At 37.1% G+C, this 13,258-nt stretch overlaps 1 protein-coding gene across 1 annotated transcript in view; it reads right to left on the bottom strand.

Moving 5' to 3' along the window:
* Positions 1–13,258, bottom strand: part of LOC134137360 (laminin subunit alpha-3-like) — a 67,467-nt gene that overhangs the window by 14,059 nt on the left and 40,150 nt on the right. Inside the window, exons 25-41 of the mRNA XM_062570226.1 lie at positions 12,972–13,022; positions 12,430–12,581; positions 11,787–11,897; positions 11,578–11,689; positions 10,866–11,033; positions 9,519–9,715; positions 7,974–8,090; positions 7,279–7,433; positions 5,795–5,936; positions 5,335–5,434; positions 4,829–4,945; positions 4,572–4,751; positions 3,203–3,345; positions 1,981–2,157; positions 1,040–1,191; positions 776–938; positions 151–284 (exon numbers count right to left, since the gene is read on the bottom strand). Coding sequence (XP_062426210.1) covers positions 151–284; positions 776–938; positions 1,040–1,191; positions 1,981–2,157; positions 3,203–3,345; positions 4,572–4,751; positions 4,829–4,945; positions 5,335–5,434; positions 5,795–5,936; positions 7,279–7,433; positions 7,974–8,090; positions 9,519–9,715; positions 10,866–11,033; positions 11,578–11,689; positions 11,787–11,897; positions 12,430–12,581; positions 12,972–13,022 — 2,371 coding nt within the window. The remainder of the gene's footprint in view (positions 1–150; positions 285–775; positions 939–1,039; positions 1,192–1,980; positions 2,158–3,202; positions 3,346–4,571; positions 4,752–4,828; positions 4,946–5,334; positions 5,435–5,794; positions 5,937–7,278; positions 7,434–7,973; positions 8,091–9,518; positions 9,716–10,865; positions 11,034–11,577; positions 11,690–11,786; positions 11,898–12,429; positions 12,582–12,971; positions 13,023–13,258) is intronic.

Raw genomic sequence — 13,258 nt, 5'->3', positions numbered from 1 at the left:
AATGTAGTTAACGATCAAGAGTTAGGAAAAAAATTACTCGTTTTGCTACAGTGCTTATTCTCCTGGATGTGAAGAGACGAGCGTTCCTGATGATAAAATAATGGAACTGTGAATTTCTTACTGTAAAGCATTTCTATGTTTGTATCATACCTTCTGCACGGTTGCACTTCAGTGGTATTGAGATTAAATGTCCTCTTGAAGTTGTACAGGCTGATAATATTCTCATTTAGATTGTCTAATTCAATGCAGCCTTCATAATGAGGATAGTCAAGATTTTGTGGAGGCTGCAAAAATAGTGTCATCAAAAACATACTGTCAGCATTCAGCTGAAAAAATTTTACATTGACATGTAATGCTAGTACTTATTACAAATTTTAATAAAACACAGAATATGATATTCTATATATCATAAAGTTATTGTATGTTTGGATATAATATCCAAATCGTACAACAGCACCCCGGGGTACTACAGCACAGTTAAAGTGGGGACATGTGAGCAAATTGGGAAAAAAGACTTAGCAGGGCTGGACAGCTTTTATGCTGTCCTTTGTGGAAGAAGAAAACATTATGCTCCCTTCTTTGAGTTCTAGCATACTACAAGCTAGGCATCTTCTTTCTCTCACTTTATTTCTGCTTGCATGGATAAACTTTTATACAAGCAAGAATGCAGTCTGGCACCCCACCTTTGAAAGACTGCTAGTTCCCATCTTAACTGTAAAAACGATAGATTAATTAATACTGAAATCTCTTTAAAAGCCTAAGCAATTCTTTTTACCCTAAAATCTGGTGGGTATCCTCCAACATAAAAGACAACATTGCTGGGATCAAGATTTAGGAGAGTGTGACTGTCTCCACTGTTCCCATTCAAAGGCTTTTCATACTCTGGAGAAGTTGATGTAGCTGCTTTGATGTAATTCAGCTTCACATACTGGTAAATCCTAAAACAAAAACAGAAAGGCAAAATAACACATTTCATTAAAAAAGATGTTCTTAACAGGTTCTGGAAAAGCATATCTATTGCATACTGTGGATCTTTTACCTTTCAAACTTAACTTGATCCAAAATGGCTTCCTCAGTGTTGCTTTCAGTCACCAGTGGTTCCACATCTATTTCAGCTTCGTTGCCTCCCAGATTATAGACACAAGTGAGGTGACCACGTTTCAGGGCCATACCGATGTAGTCCTGGGAAGCCTAAGAATAGCAAAGCAAATAATCATTAATCATCTTTTCATTCATGTTAATGATGGTCAGTACTTTCTCAGAGACAATATCAAACTGTGAACGAGTCAGTAGTGGTCCATCCTCCTAACATAAAAAGCATTCTGATCAGAATTTTTATTAAGTTTATTGAGTCTTTTTCTGAAAAGAACAAATTGTAGTTCTATGTGCTGCACTGATTCAGTGAATATATTTAACTGAGGAGTCATGAGTAGCTTTTTATTTTTATAACAATAATAGTTAAAATAATTTCCACTTTCATAACATCTGCTAGCTAAAGTCATGAAAATGTGAGACATTTAGTAAAAATGTAGACTCAACTCTCTCACAAAATAAAAAGAACATTAGGAACAACACTCAGTCAAGGGCAAAGGCTCCTACTGAGATGATCAGAAGCAATCATGTCTTCCAAAAAATTGCATTTTATTTATTCAACATACCATCTTTCACAAGGAAAAATTAAATCTCTACTTGACAAACAGGTATCCCAGCCAGATGTTCAGGGGAGAAAAAGGGTGAAATCCTGTGTAGAATAACTACCTTTAAACAGCTGTCAATCTATGCATAAAGACTCACAACAGATAGAGCTGCTGTCAGATAACAAGATATAAAAACACATAGTTAGGCATCTCATGTGCAGGAAAACTACACATGAGCTACGTGAGTACCTAAAAACACCAATCAAAATAAATTGCCTCTCATTCATTTCTCACAGCATGTTGCCTGTTTTAAAAGATGCATTAAATTGCAATATATACCTACATCTTTATTACCCAGATACAGGACAAACATATTTGGTGCCCTCTGGAGGATATCTGATCTTTTCTGAGGTCTTTGGAGAAAGAAAGAAAGTGAAGTATAGCCTCTCAAATCTTCAAGGTTCCTTGGAGGTCGAACTTCTACCCCAGAGCTGCCATTGAACCTCATAGGAATAGCAATCTATTAAGAAAACAAATTCAGTTAGTTAAAACCTGCTACTGAAGGTATTTCTACTTATCTCACTGTGGTGTGAATTACTGGCTCTGATTCTAACAAGCAATAAATATAACTAGAAATTAGGATGGATAAAATTGTATTATCAATACTTATCATTTACAAAGCACTTTTTTCCTTCAGTATTTAGTAATCAACCCTTACCACACTTTTGTCAATTAATTGTTATCTTCACTGTATACACAGGAACGGCTGTGTCTTGAGCTCCAAAGAGCCGGCCTACAAATTACTTAGATGTCTATTTACATATCTTCATGCTTCACTTAGCTGAACTTGACTGTTGGAAATTATAATGCATCACTATTAATAAAGACATCTTCTATTACAGCTATTTACACCAGGGTCACAGATTCATATTACTCATTATAAGGAAAAGATGTTACTTGTGATTACCTCAGGGACACTGCTGCTGCTATCCAAGACCCACACTATCCCTTGAACAACTAGAGCAGCTGCTTAAATGGAAAAAGGGCACTCTAACAAGAACATATTAGTAGCTGACTTATAACATAGTGAGGCAGTTAGAGACATGAGAGCCAGCAGCACATGCTTACAAAGCTTTTTAGGGCGTGCTAATGATCCACGAGCCAAACATTGGTGAAGAACCCTGCCTTTGAGCTGCAGAGCTGACACTACCTCTGCTGTCAAAGAAAAGTCACCACAACATACCTTGGAAGGAAAGAGAGTGTTGTACAATTGGGGGGCTGTAGAGATGATCTGAAAAAAAAACTATAGGAGGAAGAAAGGAGCAGGAAGGAAGCAATATGATGGTAATGTATCCACCACTCTATTATGTATGGATTAGTATACTTCCCATCCTCACAGTTGCTATAAGTGCTGAGTGGTGCTATTGCATTGAATTTATGTCTCATCTTTCATGCACATTTTAACAAAATGACTTAGAAAGAGGAATAAAAGTGCTGCTGTATGCCCACACCACTGAGATCAACCATGACCTCAGGACAGGTTCGGGACAGTGTTCAGGACAGACCTTGTTTGCAGCATCTCTTGCCTGCTGAATAAGCTCTCTTATGCGATTTACATTCTCAGAGATGTTACTTATTGGCATCAGCTGTTGGTTAATACTTTCAATCTTGCTGAATAGATCCGGAAGTGTGTTTGTCAATATTGTTACTGCAATGAAAAAAAAAATCCCATCACTGAGGGTAGAAAGGAGGAGGAAAATGGATGCAAAAGATGAGATATGATTACATAGTTATCATAAAAGTAGTGAAGGGGGTGACTGCAGAACTGTTATTATTATTTCCACAATACTATGTATTTCTCATTGAAACTAGCAGTTTACCTTGTGACCAAAGGTATTTCTGGAAGCAGACAGAATTAGCAGTTAACTAAAAGGTGTTAGATTAATTCAGGTCTACAAACAGCTACTAAATAAAAGAGGCATGGATGTTCCCATTAAAAGTATTGTCCATTGACTACGGATGCTACAGGAGAGAACACATAGGGGTCAGACTTATACGCATTCTCTGAATAGCATCTCCTGTTGCTATTGCTGAAGAGTAAATACTAGAGTAGGAAGACCACTGATCTGACCTAATAGAGTACTTTTTATGTTCTTGTATCAGGATTGCCAGTCATCACAATTCAATAGTGAGTCTCACAGTATTTGAGAAAGTTCAATTTCAGGAGAAAAATAGATATTATGAAAATAACTTCAACTTTCATTAAAAAAAGAAACAATTTTTCAGTTCTTGAGACTACAAAGATGGAAGCATTAGAAGAATGCAACCTAAAGATGCAGAAGCCAAATAAAAGTAAATCTAGATCTATAGTTTTTCTAAATACAACTTCTAATCTGATCTCATAACTGCAGGGATGACATGACTCAGCAATAACATGAGTGCTAGCTTTTAAAATTATCTTGTTTATTCAAAATGTTTTATCTCACTTGAATTTATCACATAAAGTTGCTGAAAAGATGAAAAAAGATCTGTGTAAGTGGTTTTGCTTTGTGATTGCCCCTTGTTTTGTATTCTGCATACTCTTTGTGTACAATGAATGCTAAGGATGGAATCCACTTCACTTAATTTCAGCTGACTGTCTAATCATCTAGGTCTTTTCTGTAGTCAGTGTAGTAGAAAATTTGACCTCAGAGACAAATCATGGTATCAGTTTTGTACCTGTGTCTCAGGATGGCCTGAACTACCTTCTGCAGTGCCTGTCTCTTTCTGTTGGCAATAAAGGAAGCTCAGATAATTAGCATAGGCTAGATGTCTAACTTTTAGATGACTAAAATTAGAGAAGACCATTCCTGCTGCAGAACTAACTGGGTTCTCCTAACATGATTTAACAGGTGTCAGATAGTGAGCACTTGCAATACCACATACAACACCCACCTGAATTGTTTGCCTCTGACAATGCTTTACTGAAGTCGGCACTCTGTGTGCTTCCATAGGTACTCTTAATTTTTTCCACATCTGCTTGAATTGGGAGCAGTTCACCTAATACATTACTCGTGACATCCTTGGCACTTCTTACCATGCTCTTTGCATTGGTGATTTTGCTGTCAATATCATCTGAAACATATACAAACACATGCAGATTCTTATAGTAATAGGTAAATGAGGCAAAACAAAAGTGAACAGTAACTGACCTCTCTTTATTCCGTTGAGATCATTTTGAAGAGTGACAAAATCAATCTGTAGTTTATCCTTCTGTCCATCAACAACACCAAGTCTTTGATTTATGTCTTCAAGATTTGGACCAATAACTGCAAAACAGTAAATCTGCCTTAGGAGTTTTATACAGAAATGCCACCTCTCTGGTGGACAGGTGGTGTTGTAGCATCAGTCTGCACCATTGAACATTGCCACTGAGATCTGAATGCACTGCAAAACAGATGCAAGGCTTTTGGAAGTTTTTCTGGAAAGGAATGATGCCAAAAGAGGGAAAAGGGACACCTCACATTTCCAAACATAGCAAAGGTGAGAAATTTACTTCCTCACTCATGAAAATAACTATCATGAGATGTTCCATTTTAATGGCACCATCATCATCTGGTTAAACGTGCTGAAATGCTTCACTGAACTGTGAAAATAGCATCGTTCAATGGAAATTTCTAATATTGTGCCAACATTTCTGTTACCACTTTCTGGGTACCTTTTAATGTTCTTTCAGTTTCCTGTGCTTGATTCAAGAGTGCACCGCTCTCAGCTTTTAACCTCGCAGCTTTTCCTGATAGGTCTTCTCTCTTCACTGTCTGGTAATAGAAGCATTGTACTATAAGTTTGTTTTAATAATTATACTAAAATCTTAAAGAATAAGAAAAGATAGCCTAATCCATTTTTAAAAAATAAATACATAAGGGCTAAGATTTCGTGCAACAGACAAGGAGTATTTACATGGACAGCCTTACCAGAAAGGCAGTAACTAGTTTGTTTAATGCTCAAGTAAGATTAATATGTGAACATGCAAAACAGCAACTACCTCATATATTGGCCACAGACAAATCAGGCATGCTAGGACACACAGGTCTTTGATTTTGGTGCCTCTCTGATAGTAAAAAAATTTCCCTAGCTGTAACAAAGTTACTATTATCTGGTTACTTATGGGGACTTACCAATAAAGCTGAGTCAGCTGCACTCCCAGCTCTGTTGGCTGCTTCCTCCGCTGCTTTGATAGTGTTAATAATGTTGTCATAGGCAGTAGAAGCTTCCACAGCACAGCTTACCAACTCATCCTTCCTGGCATTGTTCTTTATTCTATAGGAAACAAGATGAAAAATGCAGTCTTCTGCAAAGACCACAGACTTCAAGAAGCATTTTGAACAGACTTGAACTCAGCAATATTTAATCAATATCAATACCAAAAATGTTTTTTCAGTTAGGTCTTTAATTTCATTCTGCAAAAATGTCAAACTTAGAAGTAGATCAATAAGAAAAGATTCTTTAGAAGACAGGACAAGTTCTGGTACTTGGCAAGGCATGATTGTGGATCTCCAAAGTACTCTTTAAATGATTAAGATAGAGAGAGTTCCCCAAGGCACAGGGTCAATAAGCCACCTCCATCACAGCCCACAAAATATAGTTCAGTTCAGAGGTGTAGTTCAGAGCACTACAGCTTACAGACAATTTCTGGCTGCTCCAGCAGCCTACAGAAGTGGCCACTGATGGAGCACAAGACAGAGCAACTTTAAGACCACTTGTTCTTGCTGCAAGAACCAGTGCGATAGCTCTGAAATAAGAAACAAGAGAGAAAATCTCTTGTACCTATTCCACCTGAGCTATGCAACTGCCCAATATTAGCTATCTTGTATTTGTGTGAACACTGTCTTGTTAATTGAAAAAGTCACACTGAAAACTAACAAAAAATCTGACTAAGAGTTTTCCAGTTAAATTTTGCCTTTTGAATTTAATTTAACTTTTGAGCTGGTATATACAATCTGTATAATGACAAAACGCAAACAATTTGCACAAAGAAAAATCAGGGTTCTCCTTTTTTTGTTTCTTTCCAGTGTACTGTAGAAGGCCTCCAAAACCTCACTCATATTTCCAAAGTAAAGTACAAACAATGGAAAGAGAAAACCTGAGTCATATCAAGTTTTTCCTATCTTTGCCTTTCTAGAAGATTCCTTGAAGGAACTTCTTTAAGTCATTAATGCTAAACAAGCATTCTTGAAGACTCTGCCAAAACAGCATTTCTCCCAGTTATTTGTCTCAGTTCATTCTCATCATAAAAGTATGAGTATAAATATCTGAAATAACACTACAAAAAAAATTCATCTTCCCACTCCCTGCATGAGGATTTTCTCTCTTCTTAGTTAAAAATTCATGAAATGTTGCTGTAGTGCAGTGATGCATAGTTCTCAATCCCAAACAGTTCTCAAGAAAAATATGAAAAAAATCCAGGAAAAATACAGAAATACCTGTTTCTGCAAAAACAAAAGTTTGCTAGAAATTGCTGTGTATCATGACGAGGCAGAAAAAGGCACAAACAATTTTTTTTCTGGCTTTGAAAATGGTCATAAAAGCAAGTGAAATTACAGATATTGCAACTGTGCATGTTATGTACAAAAAATGCTCATCTATAAGAATGGTAACATACTCATCCAATTGTTTTGCCAAGGCTTGCAAAGATTTGGCATGATCCTCAGCGCTCACCACCAGAGGTTCTTTGCTGGCTGATAAGGAATTGTTTGTCAGCTTTTCGTTCAGATCCTTCCTTGCTCCGTCAAGCTGAGCAGCCAGACTTTCATATTCCTATGGATTTATAAATATTATATTTAATCTTTATTCACGTTTGATCTTCTACTTGTCACCTTTGGTGTGACATATACATTGCATCTGAGAAGACCAAGCGAAAAACAACTTTTCCTCACATACTCTGGAGTTTATTGTAAATAACTGCTAGTTGTTCCATTCTGCTTTTATGTCTATTATGTAAAAACATTAAAACTGGCATACTGAGTCAGACCAAAAGTCTTTCTAGCCCAGTACCTTGTCTCTGCCAGTGGTTAAAAGCAATTCTCTAGAGAGATGCACAAGACCAGCACAATCACATAACAGTATTTCTCCCAGCTACCCCCTGCAAAATTCTGTGGCTCAGTGTCTTTCTCAGACACATAATAACCCTCTCTTCCAAGAACTTGTTCAGGCAGGCTCCTCTTAGAGCTTGAGATCCTCTCCTTCCCTTCTTGTGTGGCTCAGATAAGCTTCATGTCATGGATATGGAGGTATGCTACCCGTTACACTGACAGCACAATTTTTTTAAAAATCTTAACTTGAACAGGTTAACTATACCTCTTTGCTCTTTTGCAATAATCCAAGTACACTGTTAGCTTGTGTCAGGGAAGTTTGAGCAGAGCTCAAAATATCCAAGATATTGTTCTGTTGTACACTTGTCTCATCAATCCGTTTCTGAGGAAAAAGAAAGGGTTGAATAATATGTGATTGGCTCAAAAATGAGAGACAGGGAAAATCATATCTACATAGTCCAGCTTGTAGTAGAATTTCCCAAAGATACTTTTACTATGTTAATCAGGTGCTTAGAGTGTTTAGGATCTAATGCATCTTAATGATGACATTAGATGAGAAAACTCAGGAATTTACAGTAGTAACAGTAGACCACCTCAAGACAGCTGAGCAGCAGGCTACAGAAGTTCAGTTATTAATGTTCAGACAATGAAAAACTCAAATGGACTGGCAGGACAGACAATCTAAGTCTCTGTTCTCTCAGATCTGGAAACTATATCAACAGCTCCCTGGGGACTGCTACTCTTTCTCAGAGGCAGAAATAAAATCTTTACATTATCCCTTGGACTGGGAATCTCACAAGAAAGGGTGTGGGAAGCCTCCCCATCTTACCCTGTTAAAGACTTGGAGGGAAAACGAGTGAAATCCCTTGGTCTAGAGCAGCCCTGTGACAGTTTACACCGTAGCTCTGGGGCAGTGGCACATTATGAGCTCAACCAGACATGTTGTATGGGTAGGAAAGTAAGTGTTCACCTTCTTCAATGGTGTCTCCATCATTGTAAAATGTCAAATCTCTCTCTAACAGAGAAGTGTATCAGCGTATTTATGACATATACATGTGCATCCCTCTTTTAAGACAATCGTGCTTACCGATGTGACACACACATTGCACTGTCCATGCACATAAAGGTACAACATAACAATTAAAAGTAAAGTTGAACATAGAAATTATTTCGTCAACCAGTTCTAGCTAATTAGAGAACAAGAGTGTGGTAAAACAGTGATACATTTCAGCAAAAATCCAATTCTTTTTAAAAAATGGGTTCTGTAGCACTCCACTACTACTTGCATTATTTCAAAAAAGAACCTCTAAAAATTAGTTAGCAGTATTTAAGAATGACAGCTTTTTCTGGTCATTTTTCTGATGATACCTTAGAGGCAGTTATGTAGAATATTAATCCCCAAATAATTTAACAGTATTGCACACATTATTACTTTCATTCTTCATGACTTTTAAAGCCAAATACTTTAAGGATATTACTACAGAAATTGCATCAGAATCAGGAATTTCATCTAGAATAGGAGACAAAATGGCTAGTTACAGCTGAAGAGAATGGATAGATAGGCAGAGTCTCTCCTTCCCATCTTTCATTAGGCCTACATCCTTTTCACACTGTTCTGTTCCCATAAAAAGGCCACATGTGAGAGTAGACTACATTTATACCTGGGCATCCATGAAATGATGGAAAAAGACCTCAGAAAAAGTTTGAAGAATTTATGCCACTTGGCTTTGCAAGGCCAAAAGCATCAATAAAAAATACCCCCTATCTCCTGAGATTTAATTTTCTTCTCTCAAACCCCGAGTGCTATTACCTTAATGTCGTCCAACAGAACTCCGTTATCTCTGTTTAAATTTTCAGCCTGCTTGATTTGTCCAGTGGCCTCATTCAGAGCTGCACGAAGATCAGTGAGTTTGGATTCATATTCATTCAATGAATCCCTCACAATTTTAACAAGCCCATGATTTTCTTGGTGGTACTTTTGTAGTTCATTCTTAACATGTGCCAGTACTGCAGTAACAGAACCAGAAAGAAGAACTTTGTTCAGAGAAGAAGAGAACCAAAACAAATGTCTTTCAAGGGCTTGTCATTTAGGATTAGAAAGCTGTGGTGGCGCGACTAAGCATCCTTTGCATTGCTATGGTATCAGTAATACTATAGCAGAGATGTTATTCAGCATCTCACTGGCTCAAATTTGCTCACAAAACTGCTGCTGCAGACCACAGAGCTTACTCTTACACAGAAAAACATTTATTTGGCTATTTCTAAATTAAATAAGAATGATCTTCTGGATATATTGAAATGTTTTCTTTTTTAATATGAAACTAACACAGTTTCATCACCATTTTCATCTACAATGTAGACATCTACATCCATCTAGACATTAAAGCTTCCTCCGTAATCAGCAGAGACATACGTGCATTTCCAGGTCACATTTCATGGAAGGTAGAAACCTAAAACAGGTAAAATGAATCACACTCTTTAAGAGTGTCCATTTCACTGCCTACACACAGGATACAGAAGAGTTACTCAGAGGTAGGTATCAAAATCCAAAGTTAAGGAAGACAAATCTCATTCATAAGGTCCTTCACACTTCTCAACTATACCCCTGGTTAGGAGTGAAGCTTTTGACCTTGCTATCCTTGCTCTCTCTAATATGCAGAATCAGGTTACTGGCTGTCCCAGTCAAACACATGCAGAGAACATAAAATAGAGTAAAACTAAAACTTCTGTACTTCATTATCCTTTTATGACCTGACTCTTCTATTATTCTAATGGCTTCTCAACATGTAACTTTAAATTGCATATGTGTAATTTTTCTAAAATAGGTACATGTACCATATCTTATATATTATAATACACAGAAGCACTGGGTAAGTATATATAATCAGCTACATTTTTTAATGACATTCCTCTCGTTATTTAAAATGACTGTATTGGGTTTCTTCCCCAGTCCATCTCAGTTTCTTTCACAAAAAAGTAAAAACGCCTTTAAATCCCCTACAGAATTACCACTTTAAGTTTGACTAACAATTACCACAAACACAGCAATACATTGCAAAATGTCCTCCCTGCACTCCATCCCAGTCAATAATGCATCAGATTTAAGACTGATATTTCTAGAGAACCAAAAGAAGAAGCTGAGAGAGCAAGCCCTTACGCAGCTGAGCTGCTCTTCTCTCCTCCTCTGCATCTGTTTGCAGTTGGCCAAAGTTGCGGTTTCTCATCTCTGTCATCATTTGTTGAGCTTCAGCCAGTTCTTTGGCAGCATCCCCCAAGGGCAAATTGTTACCTTCTGCATTTGTACCAGCTATTTGTTGCAAGAGCACTGAAAAAAGAAGTCAAAAGAAGTCAAACAGAGGATGCACTTAAGCCTATGCAATAGACACGAATTACAGTGCTGCTATTCTTTCTGAAAAAGGCATATCTATTCCTGAATTCATTAATGACGTAGATCCATTTTGTGTTAACTGTACCAATCCGGAAAGTACCCTGTGTCACACCACCAAAGTTAGTATGATAGAATCAGGCTTGAAATTTGTCCAAAATTACCAAATTCCCAGTGATAATTTTAAGCATCTAATTTAAAATACCCTATGTCAGCAATCCATGCTAAAGTCATGACAGTCGACAAGGTGCTCTGTCTTGCCCTCTGGAAAAGCTTCTTGGTCTCTATTCACTGTATAGGGAGGACTAGGCACCTAAATTTGCGTTATATGTAAGATTGCTAATAGGAAGAGTGAATTCCACAACTGTGTCTAACTTTTTATTTTATGAAGTTGTTTTCTGGAAAAAAAATCTCATAATTAAGATTATTGTAAGTAGACTGTTCATAAAACAAAACATATTGAAACCATTGGAACCATTTTTACCTTGTATATTATTGACAACTATTTGTATTCTTGAAACCATATCTTTTCCTTTCTGATTAGTTTCACCAAAATTATTAAATAATCTCTCTGCTGTCTTGTAGTTCATTTCAGCCTAGCAAGGGAAAAAGCAATTACATTAAAGATACCTGGATACAACAAATTAATATCAGTTAAGAGAAGTTTATTTTTAAATTAATCTAGTAAGTTACCTTTTCCTGGAGAGCATTTACGTCACGATTTAGGTTAATGAAGTCTGTCTCCAACTCATCTACCTTTAAACCCTGATTACGAACAACAGAGCGGTAACTGTTCAATAAGGTCTGAAAAGAAAGTAAAAGAATTCCAGTAAATCACCCAAACACAGGAGATAATAAGCTAAAACTCACTGGCTTGGATCTTTACCCAGGGTAATTAAAGACAACATTACCAGCTTTATAGCTGACCAATTTAGCAGCTGGACCTTTGTTTCTGTGAGTCCAGAAACTGCTATTCCAACTAAGGAAAATTCATTTAGAATGTAATGTAATGCAGAGGCATGAACTGCTGGAAAAAGACAGGGCTATAGGGAAACCTCAGACATGGAGTTTTCAAGTTGGAAAGTAAGCCTAAGAAAAAGCAGAGATCCTCTTCTCTCATTCTCTTTCAGAGCACAAGGTGGAACTAACAGCTTTCTGCCAACAGGTGGAGCCCAGTACTGTCAAGATTCACTTGAAATTACTTGTTCTCTTGAAAGCACTTGCAATCAAAAATCTGATTGTATATTGACAAAAAGTGGCATAAATTCCCAGGTTCAGCTTTTGTATGCTTAATGTGAAATCAAGTTAAGATTGCTCTTCTTATGTGTATATGTACCTTTAAGTCCTTGATGCGTGCTTCTAAACTTCTCATCTGTTCCAGTGTGTGGGTACTTGCACGGACATTTTGCAGCTGAGACTTTATCAGCTGAAGCTCATCACCTATCATGCTCAAATCCTTCAGCAACGTAATTACACAGCTATCACAAGCTGAAGGGAAAGAGCATAAGCAAAGGAAAATAATACATATTATTGATATTTTACACAGAGAATGTTTCAGCGAATGCATTAATAAATAAGATGCAACAGAAACTTTTTGATGCTTGTCACCCAATGCCACCCAAAGAACAAAGGCATTAACAAGGCCTGCAGTATTAAGGAGAGTGACCAAACCCAGAAATAAGGAGGAGGCTCCTCCTACATTTGGCTAAATGGCCCTTTAAATCATATTTCCCATGTTTGCTTCACTGTTTGCTTTTTAAAAATTCATTACAGGACACCGCCACGCCTTTTTAAAGTCTGCCACCTCTAAAACAGTCTTCAGTATAGATCCAAAGCCAGAAATCAGCAATCTTAGTGCAGTTCTGTTTTATTACTTACAGTCACAATCTTCATCAGGATCCATATCTTTTGGTTCATTATTTAAGCATTCTGAAATCAGAAAACTAACATCAGCAACCAAGATTTCCTTATGGAAATGTTACTAGAGCATTTTTACACTCACTTTCCATAGTTGGCAGCCATGAAAACACTGTGCAGCCCTTTCATAAATCCAATCAACGTGGACAAGCTTAAATGTCCAGAAGGTTTGAGTATGTTGAATTCAGCTTCCACTTGTGCCTTGCTGAGCTCTATATCTTATTCTTCCCTCAAAAATTGATTGTAAC

This window comes from Rhea pennata, chromosome 2, assembly GCF_028389875.1.
Source record: "Rhea pennata isolate bPtePen1 chromosome 2, bPtePen1.pri, whole genome shotgun sequence".
Classification (NCBI taxonomy): Eukaryota; Metazoa; Chordata; class Aves; order Rheiformes; family Rheidae; genus Rhea; species Rhea pennata.
Note: the sequence above shows the minus strand (reverse complement) of the source record. Positions and strands in the feature narration are given on the sequence as shown.